The 23,014-nt window shown below is 39.5% G+C and overlaps 3 protein-coding genes and 2 pseudogenes across 4 annotated transcripts; all 5 read right to left on the bottom strand.

The window, feature by feature from the left end:
• Positions 1 to 85: 85 nt before the first annotated feature.
• Positions 86 to 4,975, bottom strand: LOC141826992 (cyclin-A1-4-like; annotated as a pseudogene).
• A 1,650-nt stretch (positions 4,976 to 6,625) lies between these two features.
• Positions 6,626 to 8,512, bottom strand: LOC141827651 (rho guanine nucleotide exchange factor 8-like). Its single transcript, XM_074714948.1, has 7 exons — positions 8,308 to 8,512; positions 8,110 to 8,226; positions 7,848 to 8,002; positions 7,692 to 7,766; positions 7,347 to 7,619; positions 6,952 to 7,272; positions 6,626 to 6,865 (listed from the first exon to the last, which is right to left on the bottom strand). The coding sequence occupies exons 1-7, from the start codon at positions 8,510 to 8,512 to the stop codon at positions 6,626 to 6,628; spliced, it is 1,386 nt and encodes a 461-aa protein (XP_074571049.1).
• Positions 8,513 to 9,161: 649 nt separating this feature from the next.
• Positions 9,162 to 10,373, bottom strand: LOC141825939 (uncharacterized). Its single transcript, XM_074713198.1, has 6 exons — positions 10,348 to 10,373; positions 10,208 to 10,272; positions 9,904 to 10,149; positions 9,592 to 9,823; positions 9,449 to 9,530; positions 9,162 to 9,353 (listed from the first exon to the last, which is right to left on the bottom strand). The coding sequence occupies exons 1-6, from the start codon at positions 10,371 to 10,373 to the stop codon at positions 9,162 to 9,164; spliced, it is 843 nt and encodes a 280-aa protein (XP_074569299.1).
• Positions 10,374 to 11,317: 944 nt separating this feature from the next.
• On the bottom strand, positions 11,318 to 16,356 carry LOC141826991 (proline-rich receptor-like protein kinase PERK15; annotated as a pseudogene).
• An 802-nt stretch (positions 16,357 to 17,158) lies between these two features.
• LOC141826296 (S-type anion channel SLAH2-like) lies at positions 17,159 to 22,893 on the bottom strand. Of its 2 annotated transcripts, none has more exons than XM_074713538.1 (6): positions 22,793 to 22,893; positions 20,299 to 20,455; positions 19,120 to 19,635; positions 18,240 to 19,010; positions 17,909 to 17,940; positions 17,159 to 17,816 (listed from the first exon to the last, which is right to left on the bottom strand). In XM_074713538.1, exons 2-6 carry the CDS (start codon positions 20,440 to 20,442, stop codon positions 17,486 to 17,488), a joined length of 1,794 nt encoding a protein of 597 aa, XP_074569639.1. In that variant the 5' UTR covers positions 20,443 to 20,455; positions 22,793 to 22,893; the 3' UTR covers positions 17,159 to 17,485. The 2 variants fall into 2 exon arrangements, with proteins under 2 accessions (XP_074569639.1, XP_074569641.1); XM_074713540.1 differs by lacking the exon at positions 22,793 to 22,893 and adding an exon at positions 21,508 to 21,615.
• Between the last annotated feature and the right edge of the window lie 121 nt (positions 22,894 to 23,014).

Here is a 23,014-nt window from a genome sequence, read left to right as displayed (position 1 = left end):
TCAAAGGAATTCAACATTCCTTGTTTTGGTTCATCAGCCATGCATATGAACATCTACCGATTCAAGTCGGCAAAGAGACCTCGATTCAAATCTTGCAGACTAAACTCAATTCCCCGACTTCGGTTGTGATGTCTTGAAAATTATCATGGAAGAACTCTGAAGGGATGGATGAAGGGCAGTACTTCTTGGCAACAAACTTGTACTGGAAGAACAACAACAAATCAAGACTGCCGCAGGGCAACTGAGAATTGAAGCAAGTTTTGAGACAAAATTATTTACCTTGTGCTGACTGTATTTTTCTCTAATGGCAGGCAAGCTGTTCCCTGCACTAGTGCAGACTAGTCGGTGTAATGCCTCGACGCAGTCTGCAAGGTCTGAAGGTTTATATCGTGTGTAATGGCTCAGTGTGGCATTCTGCATCATCAACCACAATGTAACTAATCTCTTTAGATAAGGACATCATGATGAGTATTTCTCTTTAGTAAAATTCAGAGCAAACTGTTGCATGAATCAGTACCCAAGGCCTTTTTGGCTGGTTGCAATATGAACTTGGCCAAAAAGACAGCAGAAGATGCTACCATTGATGAGGCATAGCGAAGCATAGAGTAATCGAGTAACGAAAGCTCTGCAACATAACTGGCAAGAAACTCAAGTTGCAACAGAGGCAGCTGGGAAAAACAAATATGATAATGAACTCTTCGTTTCAATGTAGAAACTAAAAAGATACCATTCGCAAACAATGTAGTTACCTGATTGGATCCTTGAGCAGCATGGACAAATCTCCTTTTCATTTGCACATCAGATATGAAAATAAGCAACTTATTCACAGACAATTAAGAGCTAATACAATGGTCCTAAGTGTTACCTCAAGAAGCATTTGGTAGTTGGGACTGTCATTTCAAATTTCAAGTAATTCAACACTTCCGATTCCATTTGCAAAACCTGCACAACAAGTTATGAACAGGCAGCCCAAACATGCAACACAAAATCATAAACTGGAGTTACAAAGGCATCCACCTCATCTTTTGAGTATGTATTGTCAGTCATATAGCAGAAATCTTCCACTTGTGGGGCACAAATCTCCTCATATTTTCTGTTAATAACGAATAAAAATTATTATGAACACAATGAGTCTAAATTCCCATAACATTATTGAATAGTTCTCACGCTGCAATTAGCATACAAGCAACACCAAGAAGTTGCAATCGTTCTCGGTTTATTTCATTTCCAGAAAGATATCTGTCGATGTAATTAACAGAGAGATACAGTGTATCAGGGACCAGATGATACTCTTCTGCAACCTGTAGTCAAATGGGATTAGAAATTAGTTAACCTAAGTTGGAAGACGAAAATGCTATTAGAAAGGGAGTGATTTGGTGCGAATATACCTCTACAAGCCAATCTATCAGAATGGAACGCATGTTTGCATTTATATCCTTCTGAATTGTTTCCATGAAATCTATCAAAGGTCTTTTCTTAGTCTGTAGGAAAAAATAGTGCTGCATTATCCGGTAGAAAGAAAAGGTGTTTACTTAAAGCAAATGTTATTTTGATAACAAGTCCAAACTAAGGAACTTAGTGTGAGATCTAGGAACATTAATCTGAATTATGATGAACACATAATTGACTCAAAGAACATTGAAAACAATTGTTATATCTTGCAGTCCATAGTTATAATGTTTCTCATGCTAGATTATTGTTGCTATATAAACATTTTAAAAGGTTTCCTTTCAGGAGGACAATAGCATGAAATAAGCAACTTGTTCCATATAAGTGTAATTGCCAATCTGACAAACAGTAGGGCATGAGAATTACTAGTTTATAATATAATCTTCCACTTAGTTTAATCACACAAACTGAAATTATAAACAAAACAAGCATTAGGCATAGTATTTAAAGATAAAAACATTTCATCAAGTTCAGGGGCTTCAGCCTAACCGAAGGCATTTGATGATTGAACTAGCTTATAGACAGTTCAAATACAAAGGCAAAGCTGCAGTCCGGCATTAACTGAATAGCTAGGTTACTTCATTATCTAGGACAGGATTAAGGAAACTACTGCAAAGGAAATAGTACAGTTTGTATTACACAGATTGAAAGTAAATGTTTGAAAAAGCACATGCAAGTGCTATGCAATCGACCCACTTTATCAATGATCACAATTGTCTTCAACTTGAGAAGTAAATTTACACGAACATCATTACTTCAAGACCAAAGGCAAGCAAGCTAGGCATGTTAAAAAATCTTTTTCCTTCAAGATATACTGTATAAATCTTAGCAGAAATATTGATTATTTGGATGCTTCTATCACTATATATATATCCTGTATAGCTTAGTACCTTATACTCTGGAAATCAATGAACAAATTACACACTGGGATTGAAAATTAAAAACCCTGATTCATTAATATTAAAATTTTAGAACTGATCCAGAGAATTAGCAAGGGAAATCATAATAAATCTGCAGGGTGTATATCATACATAACCAAGATCAACATCAGTAGTCTAAAATACCAAAACATCATTTAGTATTCAATAAGGAACAATAATGTCCAGAAGATATGCATATATCATTAATTATTGAAAATATCTGGAAACATCAAAGAGAAGTTGGATAAAAAACAACAGAAGAAAAACAATAAATAACAAAGAGGAATATATCACCTCAGCTTTCTGTAAATTTTGGTAGATATCACAAGCAAGTGTAGTGCAGAACTGAGGATCATTGTGGTTCGTATCAAGTTCCACAACTTCAACTGCCATCAGCATGGAACCATTACTCTTTGATTTTGACTCTGATAAATATTATCAACAATATCAATAGACAAATTAAACAAAACCTGACTATAGATTGATTTCTGAACTACTTAGTTTCAAAAACCCCAAAAAAGTAGAGCTTTACTAAATAAATAAAAAAATAGCAGGTGATTCCATTTCATAGAATCATGAACCTTAAATAAAGAGCATTAAAACATAATTGGAGAATTCAACTAATCAACATGCACCTGCTATAGCTACATGCTCAGAGATGTTTAGATTCTCATTTGCTTGCTTCTCCAAAGAAGTTGTAGCCTGAGAATCTCCATTATCTATATACTCAAACTCAGGGCTTTGAATTGAGTTGCATGTGGACATTGATGAAACAGAATCCACAGAAAAGTTAGGTGACTTGAGGGCAGTGCAGGGTGTTAGGCAGGTAACAATTGCAGGTTTAGACACACTGTTGTGTGGCAGGGAACTTTTGCCGCTAGATACAATAGCATTTGGTTTGATACTAGCTGAAACAACTGAAGAGGTTCGACTCAATCTTGAATCACAGTGAGTAGTGCAAGACCCCTTCTTGACCTCTGAAATTGATCTTGTGGCATTGGTCTGCTTATGGATAGCCACGATAAAACTGATTAGCTATTTACTAAGAAATGTGCAGACAAAGAAAATATGACAAAAATATTACCCTCATGCTCAATCATTGAAAGCAAGCACAATAGTAGTTAGTGATCAACTAGAGATATAGAAGAAAAATAAAAAAGAATAGCATTTCCAAGCAATGTAATTGAAAATAGAAACATCTTAAGCCACAATAGATTTTTGATTAAAAAGTTTAGATCAAGAAGCAAAGAAATAATAAAAAGAGAGTGACATGTAAAAAAAAGGCGATTATCATGGCTCAGTTTCTCCACCAAAAAGATACTGCAATAACTCATTTAATATTTTAGTTAGCCAATATATGCAGTTTCTGCAGCTTTAGAGGATCCCAAGATATGTTCAGAATGAGTTTGACTGTATGCCAAAGTCCAAAATATTGAACTTGACAGTTGACAGAATCACCTCAAAGCAAATAATGCCATTGTAAAATCAGGGTCATCAAAAGTGAACAACTAGGCACTTAAAACAAGCTATACTATTGGACTCAAAAACTATGGCAGGTAAGGGATTTTAATCAGGCTAAAATAGTGTGCACTTCAAGTTAAAAATTTACCATACTTATAATTAATTAAAGTCATCCATAAGTACTTTTGAAAGCATTAGGAAAAAGCATAGAATAGCTTAGAGATAATAATGAAGACACTATAGTTTCTGTCGATATTACATATATTTTAATTGTTAAAACTTCTTGCCCCACTACTAGGAGGATCCTCTTTCCACTGAGTAAAAAATTCATGCGACTTTAGTGAGGAATAAAATAATTATACATAACATATTTTGCTTACTTTATGCTTATCACGGAGCATGTATTTTAATCGGGAAAAACATTTTTAGGAAAAAAAAGCCATTGATGTTTCAAGTCTTATATTTTTGCACATTAAAGTTAAATTTCGAACTTACTTTTTTGCTCATATAAATTAGAACTCATGTTGGTTTTATCTTTGATTTTTTTCAACAATATATAGTACGTGTTACATCATGCAAAAATTAATGGAATAAAAGATGAACCTAAGAACAATTTTGAAAAGTCACTTTTCATAATTTTTGTTCAAAATGACATGCTGAAATACTATCGTATGTACAAGTTATTAAACAGGAATTTTCAAACCGAATAAAACATTAAAAAAAAACTACAGCATCACAAAATTAACCATGGTCAGAAATACTAAATTACGAAATTCTTGATGTTGAAGAAAAAACTCACTTGATAAAAACCATTGCCAAGACTAAAACTTAGTATCAAATCATGACGAAACGTGAAGACTCCGCTCAAAGATCGCATCTTTTTCCCCCAACAAGATGAAAGGTAAAAAAAAAAAGAAGAGGAAAGACACAGAAAGGATACCCACATTGGCCCCCTTAGCGCCTACTAGCCTAGGAGTACCGCGTAACACATTGCTCTGTTTGCTGATATCCCGAAGAGCGACCCTCTTCTTCCCCTGCGCCGCTCTGGCAGCCGGAATCTTGGACGCAACCTCCATCGCCGCTGTCCTCTTCGACGAGGCCGTCGCCGCCAACGTAGAAGACGAAACGGACGACCGGCGATTCATCTTCCGGAACCCTCACAAGAGCTCTATTCTTACAACAAAAGAAGCCGCCAATATCAACCAACAAGGATATATAGGGAGTGCAAGGAAGAATCGATCACCAGATCATTCGGAAACCTGATCTTGAGCGTTTAGGGTTTGGAGGGAGGGAATCGGGAAAGGCGTACCAGTTTCCTTTTCACTGACGGATAAAATGACAAGGGCGAGAATAAGAACACGAAGAGCTTTTATTTTATCACCCGGCTTTCTAAATAAGTTAGAAAACATTATTATTATTACTATATATAGATATATATTTTGGAGGGAAAGAGTTAGTTTGAACAAAGATAGATCTCAACCGTCCATCTGACCACAGAAGTTTAGGATTTATTAGATATGTTTGAATGAGGAATGCTACGCTGCGCGACGAGGAATCCGCGACCCGTGCGCGACACCCATGACTCACTATTGCTGTCGCCGCCCTCGTCGCGCCGTCCGGCCCCCGCTTCTGAGCGCAATTGACGTGCCGCTCGTCGGCGCTCCGTCCGACGTCGGATTCTGGCCGGATAGTGACAGGAATTTAGCAGGAAACAGGGTCCACAGTGGCAACGCCGTTTTTAGACGTAATTTGGCCGGAATTCGACCGTGATTTGGCTGAAAACGACGTAGCCGCTATGGACGGCGATCGGGTCAGATTCCGATCGAATCGCGATCGGAGACTGGCCGAGGAAGGACCGGCGTCAGTCGGAATTCGGCCCGATCGCCGTCCACAGTGGCCGCGCAATGGGGGGCGGCGATTTCCAACCAAATTCGTCAGATTCCGACCACTATCCGGTCGGAATCCGGCACCGACCGAAGCGCAGACGAGTGGCGCGTCAATCATGGCCGAGGCAGCGGCCGGATGGCGCGGCGAGGACGGCGACATCAACAGTGGATCGCGGGTGTCGTAGACACATCATGGACGAGGAGTTGCATTTGAATTATTAGATAGATTTATTAATTGTTTCATGGATAATAGAGAATAAGATAGAAGTTCTTTCCCATTCAATCCCTTTAAGAAATCAGAAATGATAAACTAGAATCGAAATCAAAATATTTCAACAGCAATTGGGTCAGATTCCGGTTGAATCGCGCCCAGAGACCGGTCGAAGAAGGACCGACATCGGTTGAAATCCGGCCCAATCGCTGTCCACAGTGGCCGTGCAATGGGGGCGGCTATTTCTGATCAAATTCGTCGAACTCCAACTACTATCCGGTCGGAATTCGGCGCCGGCCGAAGCGCTGGCGAGTGACACGTCAATCGCGGCCAAGGCGGCGGCAACGGTGGCCAGATGGCGCGGCGAGGGCAGCGATGGGTCACGGGTATCACGGACGCGTCATGGACGAGGAGTCGCTCAGCATAGCAAGTCTAATGTTTGAATTATTAGATAGATTTGTTAATTGTTTCATGGGATAATAGAGAACAAGATGGAAGTTCTTCCCCATTCGATCCCTTTGAGAAACAAGGAACAATAAACTAGAATCGAAATCAAAATATTTCAACAGTAAAGATGAAATCAGCCATCTCAACAGTCCCACAAATTTGAAAGAGTAAGTTGAATTGTAAGATCTACAAAGGCTCGTGTGCCTATGAACTATCTACCATGAACACAATTGAGAGGTTCTTGTAGCCCTTCAATGGCGAGCGGTAGGACTTCTTGCGACTCCTACACGCTCCGTGTAAGAAAACTTCTTGCCGGCCTTCACTTCGGGGGGCATCTTCACACATCCGGTCTCACAATTCCGGTCGGTTGTGGATCGTCCCCCCTTAACGAGAGAATCCGCGTAAAGAACATCATCGATTCGTGAAATCAGCATGAAGGCCAAGCTTTCCAAGATCCTCGAGTAGCTCTCTTGGATCGATAGTCCTACATCCTGAAGAGAAGAGCTCGATTAGAACGAACATTAATTTCAAAGAAGATTGAGATCGAGATTTCATAGTCCGTTTTCGAATGAATTACTTTGTTGTATTGGATCTTGCTTATGTCGAGCACCGATTGAGGGATGCCGGGAAACCTTTGCTTGATGAGAATCAAGATGATCTCAGCTCTCTCTTCGAACCGCTCCCTCTTCTCCAAACTGACTGCTGAAGCCCACGAGGGCTTGCCTTCTTTGTCATGCATTTTCCTCTTCCATATCACGACCGAGGCCTCGATTCGGTTTTTCAGGTCGAGGATCTTGTGCTCCGTCGACAAGTCCATCGTTTCCAGGAATTCTTCAGGGACGAAGACATCATCTGTGATGCTTTTGTAGATCGCATCTCCCAGGCTTTCCCTCCCATTCTATGAACAGTCAGATACCAACTCGAATTGTTTCAGAACTCATTTCGAATCGAGATTAAGTTTAGCAGTGTTACCCTAGGAAGAGATTCGACATAGGCTTCAGGCACCTCCATTTCCATGAGAACTTGAGCATTGATGGCCATGGCTGCCTTGTGTACCTGCGTAGCTGAATCCTTCCTGATCTTAATCCATCTCCTGGACGACTCTGAGAGTCCACCGGGAGGGACTTTCACCGTAGGAAGCCACCATTTGTCGCCGTCCCTCTGTGCACTTCCCTTCTCCGATTCATCAGCATCTCTCGAAACGTACGAAAACATGTTCTGGCCCTCGAAGTCGTCGAGGGAGTCCTGATGAAGAACTTAGAATTGTAAGATTAGAACAATCCATTCTACCAAAGATTGTAGGAGAATTCTTATTACAATGAGCATTGCATCCAGCTTGCGAAGCGCGGGGATGTTCATCTGAAGATCTCTGCGTTGTTGAGTCATCATAATCTGCAGTTGGAGGAGAAGAACAAGTGAGCCAAACTTGCACGAACGATCGATGAATTCTCTATAGTCTTCGTTTTATGTGACCTCTATGGTAGCTCCATCCTTGGATGTCTGCCTGGAAGGAACAAACTCGACAATGTGATCGGTAACAGATAGAAGCCAGTCGATCTCCCTCCTCCACCTCGCCTTCCTTTCAGCAGACATCGGCTCCAGTCGCGAGTGTTCGCCGAAAATAGATGCTGTTTGATCCAGAAGCATAACAGAAAATGTTACTTCTTTTGTTTGCGTCAAAGAACAAAGCAAAGGAACAAGTGCATAAATCATGGTCGAGGGAACAGGAGAGCACCGGCGAGGTTGGTGATGGCGTTGGACAGAGCAAGAGACGATGGAACACCTTTGCCGCAACCTGACATGTCCTCACCGAGCAGCAGCTTTGCGTATCTGTCCTTCAACAGTTCGATCTCTGAAGAAAAGAAGGTATGGAAAAACAGACGGTGATATCTGATCGTCGGCGATTCAGCTTGATCGGAGCTTTGAGGCTTACCAGAAGGCCTTTCATCTCTGGCGCCGACGCCGGATGCCTGGCCGTGGCAGAGGACGCCGTAGTCGTCGTCGTCGTAGTCGTCGTAAGCCGGGACATCCCCACCCACGTCCTCCAGTATCGGACTTTCCACCTGGATCACCGCGGCGTCGCGCTCCTCGTCGTAGGGCTTCCCGGCGCCGTGCCCCCGCTTGAGGAACCGCACCATCAGCAGGCTCAGCGTGCGGACCCTGGTCCACAGATGCCGGGGGTGCACCGCCTCATCTCCGCTTCTCCGGGAGATCAGAGGCTGGAGGAGAGGGGAGCACGCCGATCGCCTCCGGGGCGGAATTTTGACGGATTGCTGGGAACCCTAAAATCCGATGTCAGAGACGCCTAACGGAAGGTAGAGATTGCAGCTTGCCGACTCAAAACATCGGCAAAGATTCAATCTTTTCCGGCGCAAAACGATCATTCCACCTCTCTGACCGACCGGATCAACAAAGATTCGATCTTTGCCGAGGGAGATGCAGGTAAATTGCTCCAAAGAATGTGGAAATGGATTAAGAAGATACATTTAGCATCCAAATAAGGTATCTTGCGGATTTGAGGTGCGGCGCTTTCCCAGGAAGAAATCGAACGGGAGGCGCTCATCGGAGGTGAAGCCTGGCAGGAGGAGCGACCGATGTGGTTCTAAAAATGGAAAAAGAAAGAAGAACACAAGATTGCTAACACAAATATATCATTATTTTTTATCTAAAAATAGCAATATCAAACTGTATCATCATACTGCACCATTTCCAACTGCTGAATCTTTCCTTTTTTTCACAAAATATACAGATTTACAGCGAGCGACGTTTCATGCATTTACGGATACGTCAGAAACCAAAGCATGTACGAGGAGAACTCCCAGTGGAACGCATTTTCTTCGCCTTTCCCTTCGTCTTCAGTTCATCATTTCTTCGCCTTTCTTCTGCGAGGGCTCTTGCTCCACCAGCAAGTTTGTCTATTCTCGCCATCTCATCACGAAGTTCTTGTACTGCTCTCGCACGCTGCAGCTCCAGATCCCCCTGCAGATCGATCCCACATGAAACCATGTAAGCTGCTGCTTCGTACTTCTCTGTAGATTATTGAACAGCTTTAGGATTTTATAAAAATCGTCAACCTCTTTTCGCTCCAGTCGACGTTTGGCCTTCGACTTCTTCTCATCCTCCCATTTCCCAATCGAGAACTTCAGTTTATCATACCTGAAAACAGATATATCAACAGAAAAATAACGCTGAAATGCTGCAGCAAGATACAGTTTACCTTTTTCTTATCTTCTCCATCTTTGCTCTCTCCCATGCATCTACTTTCGTTTCGGCTTTGGTCGTTTTCCGGCTCGCATATTTAGAAATCGAGTCTGTAGGTCTGAGCTCTGGCTTCTCACTGGTTGTCTTTTTCATGGATTCCTTTGCCTTTCCTGATAGATTCTGGCCAAGGCCAAACTCATCTTGCATCTTTCCTCCTGGTGTTTCTGGTTTTCTCATCGAAGAACCTCCTGAAATTGATTTAAAACGTGAGAAACTTAGTTTCTTCACCTCTGAAAATCTAGAGGAGCACAGAAACAAGAAAAAGTACCTGATTGAATTTCATCTTCCTTTTGATCTTTACCAGTCCACCATCTGCTTATTCTGTTGTATTCAGGGGGTTTGTTCATGTAGTCTTCGACCTTACTCTTTCTCTTGTTCTGATCGAGCGATTCTTCTTCGTCCAGTAAAGCGACAGCGTAAGCAGCCGCTGCGGCCGCAGCTGCAAACTCAATATCGGCAGTGTCATCGATGCCGCTCATTGACCTCTGGAACCAGTTACGGTTCCTCTTCTTCCCTACAAAACAACCGCCATGGATGAACCTCCAAACCTGGTGATAGGCAACATGGATTACCTTCTTTAGGCGATGCAGTCTTCTCCATCGCTATCCCTTCTTCTCCTGAGTCAGAAAATCTCACCCTGGCAATGAACAAGAGGAGGAGAACTCAGTTGAAGTTCTGATCCAACCTTTGAGCAGTTGGGAAGAAAGCCGACCTTATTTGCTTGAAAAGACTGTCCATTCGCGTGCAGCAGTAGTTCGAGCTTGTTGTTAGAGACGAAGTCTGGGAAGTTTATTTAGCGATCGAGTCGGTTAGAATTTGGGCAGGCTTCAGGGACAAGAAAGGCAAGGTATTGCTTCGGCATGGAAGGCCTCGCGAGCATCTGCAGGTTTCATGAACAAGAAAAGCATCCGTTTCAGTCCCAGAATGGCTTTCAAGCTGAGTCTACGATATTTAGATGGTTCCTTGAGTGTGTTGCTTTAGAATCTTGGAGCGACGGAGAGTGTTCGAAGAAGGTTGGAGAAATACAAGTTTTTCGTCAACTAGTATGGGTCGCTAAAGGCTCGGCTCCGATGCCGACGAGGCGTCCGGGCCGCTCCCATCACTGGGCTCTGCAGGGTCTTCAACGCAGCTCTTCTTGTCGCCTTCTTCCTCTTCTGCGGTGGCGGTGGAAGCGAGGCATTGGGTGGAGTTGGCGGCTCCGGCGATGGCTTTCTCCACTGAAGTTAAGGGCGTAAACGAGCCAAACTGCTCGATTAAATTAATGAGTCGAACTCTCAAGTCTTATATAATATTAAATTAAATAAATAAAATTTTAAAAAATTATACTAAATACACATGGTGTATAATTTATATATATATATCTAAATATCTAAATTTGTTTAACTTTTAAATAAATTATTTTTGAATTAAACTTGAATTAAACTTATTTAATTTTTAAATGAATTATTTACAAATCGAACTTGAACCGTTCATAAATTATTTAATTTCATTATGAGTCAAACTCAAATTTAAAAATTAAAATTCAAATCAAATTCAAATCAAACTTATTCAGAAAATAAATCGAGCTCAAATCTCATACTGTTCCATTTGAAATTTACAACCCCTCCTAACAAAATATTCTTCACATTCTCATCTCATTAGACAAATTAGATATTAATAGCAATTAGAAGGATGTTTAGCCACGCCCATTCATATAAAATAAATAGCTAATTACAACAAATATGAAATTTTGTATGGTTAATTCCTAAATAATATGTTTATTATATACAAACTGTTTATGTTTGTTGAATGGAAGAATGGTGTATGGAATTGAGAATGTTGAGGCTTCACAAATGGAACTGCAAAGTGTTTCTCACAAGCTGCTGCCGGAAGAACCATAGCTGTCATTCTTGTTGCTCGTTTCGATCTCTTGTGTTGGTTGGTTTTCACTGCTCGAAGACAATGGATTCCGGTCGTTTTCGCTGGTCCTCTGAGAGTACTCACTGGCTCGCGTTCTCTTGAGGTGCCAATGCCAGCTTTCTGAACTTCTTCATGTTGTCATTGTACTGGCCAGGGTCGACTTCTGAACTATCGCGAGCTGGGGTGGTTCGTTCGTTTAGATCTTCGAGAACGACGTCTCCTTGCAAAGCTCGGACAATCTGATAGATTTACCACTTGATAGTGTAAGTAATGTTCTTGTAGAAACAGTAATAAACTATTACAAAGAATGAGGGGGAAGTTTGAAGACAGTTACTACTCATTAGACTTTACAGTAACAGAATACAAATTTTTGGACTTACCACTCAGTAGGATTAGTAATAATCTAGTAGAAACAGCGATAAACTTCTCGATATTGCAAAGAACAAAGTGAACGAAATAGACACAATAGACAACAGTTATTAGACTTCAGAGGAACAGAACACACTCTTAGATTTACAACTCAAGAGGAATCATATTATCGAGTAGAAACAGCAACAAACTTCTCTAACATCACAAAGAATGAGATGAAAAAACATTCAATAGTTGCTAGACTTCAGAGAAATGAAATACACACTCTTACTGTGTAAAAGACTAGGAGTTGCTATTCAATTGACAAATCATAATAAGTTCTTACCAAAAATGGAAAAGAAAAGAAGGTTACCACCACAGAAAATAACAAATTTAGACTTCAAATTCATGAACAAATAATGCAAAACACATTGAATTTTTATTTTTATGTAAAAATGTCACAGCTTGATAATATTCTAAGAATTTCATGGAAAATTTTCATTGAGAAACGCATGAAACAAAGAAACAACACCTGACTCATCTTTGGGCGTCCCCGTGCTGAATGCTGCACACAAGCAGCAGCACAAGCAATCATGCGAGCCATCTCATTTGGATTAAAATCATTTCCTAGCTTTGGATCGATAAGGGAATCATAATTGCCATCCTCAAGAGCTCGAGTGAGCAATGGTCTTGCCTGCAGGTATGAAAAAGTCAGCAGAAGCAGTATCGTTATACACTTTAATATGGGGTAAGAAAAAGATTTGGCATGCAGAACAAGTACCCATTCAACTAAACTATCGTCCAAGAACTTAGATCGGGAAGAAACAAGAGGCGGGTGCCCAGTGATTAGCTCCAGAAGCATTACACCAAATGAAAAGACATCTGATTTATCAGTGAGTTTACCTGAAGATGCATATTCAGGTGCCAGATAACTGAAATAACGAAGTTACTGGTTAAAGTAGGATATAAAGATCATGAGCAACTAAACTTTGTAGTGCATCACAGATTCAAAAGCTTGTATTTGTTATTATAATTTAGGAGAAATCTAAAGTGCTACATAATCTTCAACAGTTGGAAGTAAAGAACAGAATGTGTTCAATAATCTGATGTAAGGATCCAGCTTTCAGTAAGATATGGCTATTAGATCAGCATCTTAATAAATTTAAGATATTGCAAAGACTGAACGTGAATTAAAGGTGTGGAACTTTAACACACCCAAAGGTTCCCATTACTCTAGTCGAAACATGAGTATTGTTATCAGAAGCAAACTTAGCAAGCCCGAAATCTGCAACCTGCACAACCAGATAAGAAAAGTAAGCATTCACTAAAATGCCCTTTGGTTTGTTAAACAAGAAGTATCGAAAAATAGGTGCTTGCCTTAGGCTCGAACTTGTAGTCAATGAGAATATTGGATGCCTTTATATCACGGTGAATAATCTTAGGGTGACCTGAAGATCAAGAATTCTTTATCACGCACAAAAGAAACAAATTCAGAAAGGAAAAGAGAGAGACTCACAGTCCTCATGCAAATATGCCAGCCCTTTTGCAGAACCTAATGCAATTCTCAAACGAGCAGGCCATTCCATAGTTGGTCGACCTTTCCCTGAAAAATATTCTACCTTTAGACGAAAGGACCTAGCGTCAAGATAGAAATTTAAATTAAAATGAATAAGTGCGAAACAAAATCAACTAGTGGTGGAAAAGTAGCATACAAAATATTGTCACATCTTAACATTGTTCTAAAAAGGGAGTGCTAGCGCATGAAACTGCCTTTAAATATGTTGCATCTTAAAAACAAAGTAGGGAATTACAATGATAAAAAAATAGATCTATTCTTGTAACAATAATAATATTCTTGTTGTTTGTGTCACCTGTAAAATTATGGTAATTTGTATTTTGAATTTGTTAAGCAAATCACTAAATCAAATTGTCTACATTAATAAAGTTAAACACATAGCAACCAGTAATCAATTTTTACAAGTAATAATTAACTAGACATACTACTATTCTGCTACATGTCAATTATTAAGATGAACAGACACTTCAATATCACCAATCCACTATTGCCATGAAAGTAAAATTGGCAATCAGGAAAAATAAACCACTTGGAGTATTTGCTTTAACAAAGATTCCACTGTTTTATCAATTAGATTTTAAAAATGTCTACGCTATGAAATATGTAGTTGTACTTGAAAAAATAGGATATGATTAAAAATTTGAAACTCCAGTGGCTTACCGTGCAGATGAAAATCCAGAGTATTGTTAGGAACATATTCATAAACAAGCAGCCTCTTGCCACCAGAGATGCAATATCCAACCAGTGAAACAAGATGCTTGTGATGAACTCGAGTTATTATCTCAACTTCAGCCTGGAATTCACGCTCACCCTGTCCACTTCCAGTTTTCAACTGTTTAATCGCAACTTCCTTGCCATTGGCAAGTACTCCTCTGTGTACATAACCAAAACCACCTTGCCCAAGGAGATTAGCATCAGAGAAACCATCTGTTGCCATAGCCATCTCTTCATAAGTGAAGATACATCTTGAGAAGCTTAGAGAAACATCAGGAGATGGCGATGCAAGTGGTACATCAGACCCAGAATAGTTGGACCCAGAATCTCCACTGCTGCTGATCTTATTCAGAGGTGGAGTGGGAAGAGGACCAGGTGAGTGTGGAGGGAGCAAAGAAAATGTTGGTGGAGGAGGTCGAGGAGGCACTTTGACACCATGATCTTGTAGAGATGAAGCATGGTTTTGCTGTTGCAAATATTCAACATACCAGTCATCTGAAAAACCAACACCCTCAAACAGTTCAAGATCATGATCGATACAAATTCTGCAATGCAACTAAAAAGATACTCCAAAGCAATGGCTAAACATTAATGACTACAGTTCTCCTAAAAAAAAATAGCTCTAGATAAAACTGAAAGAAGTTAGCACCTGTGAAATGTGAAGTTGCCAATGCACCATTATTCCTATGGTCCAAGCCTCCCCTCATGGTTTTGTTTTTGGACTCTACCCAAAAGGCTTCATACTAATGAAGATATCTTCCATCTTATAAACCCATAATCTTTTCTATGTATTTTCAATGTGGGACTTTGATTGTATCCCAACAATGACAAGTTTAATTGAATCTCATGTGAGTTCAAGAATGCATCCTCCAAAACATAGAAATGACAGCTTAGAATGTTCATCAAGGATTCAAGATTCCTCCACCAAAGGAGGAGATAACAGATTTATGGGATCAATGGTGAAACCAATTGATGCATTATACCTTCTGTATTTCTAATGCTTAACTGACTTGAAACATAACCTTTGGTAGTTATCCAAGAAATTTGTTACCCTTCCATCTAATTTTCTCTCCATGTCTCTGTCACAAGACTAGTAATAAGTTTGGTGAGGTTTCTCTATCTGATTTGGTTGACAATATACCAGGATCTATCAGTTGTTGCGAAATTTAATTTAAAGTCAGATGCTTCAATCATTCTCACAAAAAGATAGCCTGGAATACATCTTGAAGTTGCTTAGGCCATAAGACTTAGACCATAAACAGAATTTTGTTATATTCTGTTTATATATATATATATATATATATATATATATATATATATCACCAACAACTAGATCATATGGACATGCACAACAATCCTGAATTCTCAATGACAATCTGAATCACCCTCTCTCACATAAAATTCTTAGTCACATTGGAGAACAGTCTACCTACCAACTAACAAGTTATCCATCATATGAACATATTCCCCTGTTTAAATGGTAAGGGAAATTACAGAGAGAGAAATTTTCTTACAGTAAAACCTAACAAAACTAGACAGAATGAAATAGCAAGTATAAAAAACAGTTCTAAAATAAAGATTATAGAAGATAGATTTATGGAAGAACAGTAAAGCAGAACCAATCTAAATTTCAGTGGTTTTCGCTTGAAATTATTCATCCATATGAAATGTGGATTTTTTTTAAAAAAAAAACAAAATTTCCAGAAATTAGTGTCGAATCAACATGGTCGGACCTTTTCTTGCAGTAGTAGACGGAAGCGAACCTTCGTCGTAATGGGGCGGGTGTGGGGGCAGTAGCGACGGCCGGCGCTTCTTTTTCCGACAATAAACGCATAGGAAGCTCAGAAGAAATAGGATAAGTACCCCTCCCACCGCGACTCCGACCACGACCGGCGTCGAAACCGAGCTCGACGACTGCGACGGCGGTGGCGAGCTCGGAGACGGAGGAGAGTGCGGTCTCGGCGACGGAGGAGACGGAGTCACTCGCGGCGAGGGAGGAGAAGGAGATTGACCAGCTGGAGAAGGCGGATTCAAAGACGGCAGAGGAGGAGGGGCAGGAGGGCTGGAAGGCGATGGGGAAGCCGCAGGCGGAGAATCAGGCGGGGTGGCGACCGGGGGCGGAGAGGGCGGAGGCGGAGCCGGCGAGGGGGAGGAGGCCGGCGACGAGGAGGAGGAGGTGGACATGGCGTTCTGGCTCCTTCTCCTCGTCTTTAGTCTCTATGCGTCCTCCATCGGCGCGCCCTTTTTTCTCGAGTGCATGCGATCACTTCCGACGCAGTGAAACAGAATTAAAGATTGGCTCTCTGACTCCGACCACAATCCACCGTTGAAAAGCCGCATCGTTCTCACTCCCTGGGGATCATTGCTTTCATTGTGCAGATGATGCGAGAAAAAACTATTCTGTGTCTGGATGATCACATCCGATCCTGACAAATCGAACAGCGTATCGCTCGGAGAGGCCCCTCGTAGTCTACTCTGTTGACTTGATTTTGTCGCAACATCAAGAACCAGGCCGGTTCAATCCGAACCGGAATAGGCAGCAAAAAATCAAACCGATCTCATTTGTTTAAAAATTACAACTCAAACCCATTTTTGGACTGTAATTATCATAATATTTATGAACAAGACCTCCATTTAGTATGTTTCATACCCAAAAAAAGCAATATATTATATAAATGAAGATCGGATTTAGCTTGCAGAAGAAATGTTTGACAAATTTTGCAATTATGTGTGAACGATTGGAAAACTTGTATCATTTCTTCAGTTTTAAGATATTGAAAAAAAGGCCCCTCCTTTGTTTGTTTGTGAAGAAATGAAGTCAACGCTCCATGCAAAGCCTATATGAGATACAAATAGAAGTCAACTCAATGAATTAAAATCAAGATTATAAATTAATAACTGAATTAACTATATTAACGGTTAGGATGAAACAATAGGATTTTATAAAGTTTTTTTTTAAATACTGAAATTCTTCTATTCCTAAATATTAAAAATCCCTTGATTCATAATAATCAACTAATTACAAATAGAACTCACAATAAATGCATATCGACTTATAGATATTCCCTTCAACAAGTAGTTACTTTAGATCATATTCCATATTTTGCAATCTTCATCCCCTGTTCTTATCACAGTAAACAAAGTTACCGTGACTCACGAGCTGGTTGAACATTACGATATTCGGGTGGGTCTGATCGCATGCCATAGATATCATTCATCATCATCATCATCATCATCATCATCATCATCGAGTTGTGTTTCTCCCAACTGCTTAAGGTCAACTCAAGGGTATCATTCATAGTTCATGTTTTGTTCAAGCAAGTGAAGGTCCTTCCTTTTGGTTCGCTTGATAGTGATCTCCATTACTCACAGATTGACAAGCTCCATTGTCGCTGGTATTGATGTTTTTATCTACCTTGCTTCCAGAAATGGCAATGGCAATGTCGTTTGGGAAAAGGTCACGAAGCACAAATGCGTGAACCACAGTCGAAGTTAGAAGAGATGCCACAGCTATGATGGATATGGCTGTGAGTGCAACTGATAAAATCTGAGTGAATATGTTTGTGACTTCGACCGAGTATCGAATTGTAGCGATAGAGGCACCCGTCATTGGAAAAGTGTATGCCCACCAAGCAAGCGAGAACCTAAATGATTGGTTGTGAATAAGAACAGTGGATCAAAAATTGAGAGCAAAGTAGCGAAAATGATAACTATGGTGAAGAAGAACAAGTAGTACCTAAAACCCCGAAAGAAGTTGATGCGAACAGCCTGCATTGGTGAACAACAAGATATTAGATAGTAGAAACTACAACTTATATTGTGTTTACTTGACAGGAGTAGGAAAGAAAAGAAAGGTTACTAGAAAATAGAGAGGAAGCAATTCATTGTTGCCTGATTTCCCTACTTTTGTGTATCTAATAAACACAAATGAGTGATTAATATTGCCTCTTTCTTTTAGATTCTAAGTAAACAAGAAGATAGCTACAATCCTTTTCTTTTCTTCTCCTTCTTATTCTCCAAGTAAACACAACATAGGATAAAAATAATTTGATGTGCGAGAGACTTACAAGAGAAGCATAGAGGAAGAGTGCAATGAAGTAAGCGATTCTTGAACCAAATCCAAACTCCCCGGTTATTTTGGTCCATGCCATGCTAGCAACGCTAGGCGCTGCTACAAACAGAAAGAAAACCGGATGAAGATCCTTTGGTAATGTTTCATTTGTTGGAAGCCTCTGGTAAAGAGTCACGAAGAGTACACAATAATGAGCCAGCCCGACCGCGAAGAAGAAGATAGGCCCTTCGTTCAGCCCCATAGAAGCACCAAGCAAAGCGCCTACAAAATTCCCCACGATGGATAGGTGATTCGATGGATTTGCAACTTTCGATAACCTTCGTCGCCCTCCAGACATCCATTGGCCATATATTTTAAGCTCAAGTAGGAAAATTGGCCCCATTAACACATACCATAGAGCTGCATGAAGCTTGATACCAATTGATGACGGTATACCAATGGCTAAGAAGAGACAAGATATCCATGGAGCAAAGAAGAAGTTAACTCGGATGGGATGATAGTACTCGCGACGGACAGCCTCAAAGTATAAAATGATCTTCACAATATAGATAGATGAAATGATGCCTAGTAACGCAAGTGAAAGACACCACAGAACAAGGTTGACAGTCAGACCAAAATGTAGAAAACTTGTGGATGGTGATGTAGCCAATGTCTTCCATAGTATAGCTTGGCTACTAACACCAAGGCATATACCGAAGGAGGACACGGGAAAGCGGAGAAGAAAAGGCCACTTTTTATCTTCAGGAAGAACCAACACCTCCGACGCCTGCAAAATATCAATGGTATGCCACTCATCTAAGAATTGCATCGATGCAGATAAAATGTTACAGCTCATATCCTAATATGCTGTTCATAGAGACAAGTACAAAACATACCTTTAGTTTGTCAAGTTCAGGCCCCTCCAATGCATCAAAGAAGCGATGTGCAGGCACAACCTCTCGTTTAGTATTCTTTGTCAAATTTTCTATCTCGGGTTCTGGTGGCTTACCGCGTAGGTTAGATATCTGCTTTTCAAGTTTTCCAGACCAAGTCTTGAAAGAATCATATCGTTTGTCCTTAAATTTATTGCTCTGAGTTAGGACATCAGAAGTTGCTACAGTGTTGGACCTTCCAAATGATATCGGTTGAGAGTGACACTTGGCTTCCATTTTTTGATGTGAGGATGAGTTAGCAGTGACATGATTATTTAGCTCGTCTTTAGTCAAATATGATATGCTTTTCTCACATGCTAAGAATCCATAAGAATGTTCTGCCTGAAACAGTGTAGGCGATGAAGGCATGCTGATTGAAATGGAATGTGCATGAGCAAGCCCACCCGTTTGATCTTGTGAAGTCGGTAAGATCACATTATCCGGTCGTTCTTGTATGTCATCTTCAATAACTTCTGGCACCTAAAATGTGTAAACAGCCAAGAGAAATGTCTTTTAACTAGCATGAAAAACTAACGGTTGAAATGAACTAACCTATGAACAAAGTATTCACATGTAAAAAACATTGAATTCTCAAATTTTGTGACGATAAATACATGAACATCAGTGAATAGAAACACAAGGATATCTAATAAACAAATAGAGACCAAAAGTTATTTAAGATATCTAAACAACACTATGATAGTCTTGCATAGAACTCAATCGAGATGCATGTAGATTGAGATTAGCGACCTAGCTAGATGATTATTTGGGTGGACTAGTCAATTTGGCTTAATTAGAAAACTCAGGAGCCAAAAATTAATCTTCATAGATAATAAAATCAATTTTTAATTCGATCCAATAAAAAAAATGAAAATCAATAGGTCAACCAGTTCACCGATCTGATTTTTGAATTACTAGTCTTCTATAATACAATGATAAATACAAATACCTAAAATAAATCATCTCTTTATATTGATCTAATGTATTTTCTGTTATTGTATAAACTACGAAGTATATTTTCAAGAGGGGTGAATTGATCCCACTCATGTTAATGTGGCTACATCCCTATTCGAGGCTAACATAGATTGGTTTCACTGATTATTGGTAGATAGAAACTAACAATCAATAGAGTACATGACTTACTTCAAAAAGTGCAATGTCACTTCGAGGACTTGGAGTTGTATCAAACCCAGAAATTGAATTAGATGCAATGTACTTGAAAATAGATGGAAACCTCTCAGAATCAGAACTCTCCTTTGTGGAGCTTAGGTTTTCTTTCCCATCCATATGATCTTGAAACCTACACACAAAAAGGAGGCATCTATGATTAGGGTTTTTTTTTCCTTTTAATCGAAAAACAAAAGTAGGTGAACAAACAAAGATCACCAAAGTATACATACATACATAAGCATGAACGAAGGCTAGATACAAAATTCAGCTACATCTTCAGAATGCTGCAAAAACACAGCATATTACACAAGCTGCTGGTAGTTACTGCTGTTCGCAGTACCACAATATCACGGATTCAGTTACGGCACTAATTATGAGTATTCTGAATTCATCTCCCACAGAGAAGTAACAGCTGACTAAGCTGTTCCAGTTAAATTTTCCATCGCTCAAAATGATCTCACAACTGTTCATCTATAGAATGTAAATCCAAACTTGGGCAAAGAAACTAAAAGAGACATGGAAGAAGTCCATTCTGACCAACTCTCGGCAATGAAATTTGCACTCCGAGAGTTCAAAAACACTGATTGCAATAATGCGTGTCCTTTTGTTGCTACTTTGATATGGAAAAACAAGTGAACTGCTGTTTCTTCACTAGCCAAATTATCTTGAGTGAAAATAGACGGAATAACAATCTTCTTTGGGATTCATCTATCTTTTCTTATTTTATTTTACCTAGTGCATGTAAGATTGCCAAATAATAGAATTAAGTCTGTCCAAAATCCAAGAGAATGAGATGATTGGATATGCAGAATTACAGAAAAACAGCCATTAGCATTCTGTGTGGTCAAATATCTAACTCCCATGGATCAGAATGTATCTAATTGACCAAACAAGATAGAGATTCAATCTAACTAAGATTCTTTACATGCGATTTGCTCTTCTCATCTAGTGGTAATGAACAAGCTCGTCAATAAATCTAAACTATTCAGGTAACTATGCATCAACAAAAACTACCAAGTGAATGCCCTCCAAGAACTCTCATTAATTATCAAAAGCCAAACTAGTCATGAACAACAACTTTGAAAAAGGACGGATCCTCCTAAACTGCAAAATGTGATTTCTATCGACGCATTGGAAGAGAAAACCTCATGCGAGAGCGAAGCGGAATCAGTATAGATATACCTTCACTAGAAAAGGGATTCTTTTTCCTAAGCTGAAAATGAACCTCCTACTATCTAATGGCGCCGAAGAGCGAACGATTTCGCCGACGGGAAGCTTTCGCCGAGAGCAGAGGGGATCCTTCGCTCTTCCGGAAGAATGCAGGCTGCCCGAGAGATTTTTGCCACCGCGCTGTTCCATTGCCTATTTCTTATCGCGTGAGATGGCTTCGTTCCTGCGAAAAAGGAGCCCAAATCTGGCGTCGGCGTCGCGGGGATCCCCAGCCCGAAGGCCTCTCCAAACGCGCGATCGTCGCGGGAGGGACCCACGAAACACTCACAAGTCTCGGCGCGTTGACCGATTGATTAAACGAACGGTCCAGAATTCCCAAAATGTGGGTCGCACGGCCGAGATCTCTCGACGTGTCTATCTCGGGGGCCGCCAATCTGTCGTGCCAGCTGGGAGCAGATTTTAGTTCGCTGCTCCGAAATTTTCAGATAGCTCTTTAATTTTATATTTATTTTCAAATTGCTCCTCAAAATTTTGAAATCATCAAAATTCTTTTGAAATTTATACTTATTTCACTCGTAATGATAATCCGCGAGCACCTCATTAATACCTAATATTATTTTTTTTAAAATTAAGATTTAAAATTTAATATTTAGATAAAAAAATTAAAATTAAAATAAATTAACACTAAATGTTCAACGGAAGAGTGTACATGATAATAAAATTAGAGTTGATAATATTATATATAATTATGTTACAAAACTACTAGTAAAAATATAAAAACTATTATATATTTTGATAATGTGTCGATGATTAGGGGTGAGAATATATGAATTTGAAAAGTATTATGGATATTTTGATAATTTCAAAACTTGAAAGAGATTTTTTTTTTTTAAAAAAAAAGAGAAAATATTATGGTTCTGTTCCATAAATATTTTTTAAAATTCTATTTTTTTCAGTTAGTTTTCAGTGTTCTTTGCGAAATTACAACTCATGATGCAAACACGAAAATTCCAAGAAAGTGGACAAATAGAAACTAAAGAAACAGAAGTGAGACTTAAGTTCTGTTCCTCAATATAATTTCTTTTTTATTTCCAATCTGTAGATACTTTCTGAGATCAAATAATCAATTATTTACTAAAAAAATTACGAAAAAAACTTAAAATTGCAAGATGTTTTTTCATCTATACTCTAGTCTCAAGAGAGTACAGTGACAAAGAAAAAAAAATGCTTGCATATGAAAACAGGAAAATGGAAAGAGATTGAAAAAAAAAATACTGAACCAAAAATAATCACTCACCAGTTTGCTTCACTAATGTATAATCAGAACTGCACTCAGAAACCCCTCTATCTTCTCCAGGAACAGGAATCAGATCTATCACTCCAAAGGAATATTTATACACCAGTGAACATGAATATTTAGGAGCAAATTAATTAAATATGATCTGAAGAAGAGATTGAGACAGATAAAATCATGAAGACATCTGAAATGACAGCTCAAGAACAGCATGCGTATGTAAGG

Source organism: Curcuma longa, chromosome 4 (genome assembly GCF_044706935.1).
Source record: "Curcuma longa cultivar G26 ecotype Majalengka, Jawa Barat chromosome 4, ITB_CL_G26_1.1, whole genome shotgun sequence".
Taxonomy (NCBI): domain Eukaryota; kingdom Viridiplantae; phylum Streptophyta; class Magnoliopsida; order Zingiberales; family Zingiberaceae; genus Curcuma; species Curcuma longa.
The sequence above is the reverse complement of the archived record's forward strand: the minus strand, read 5'-3'. Positions and strand labels throughout refer to the sequence as shown.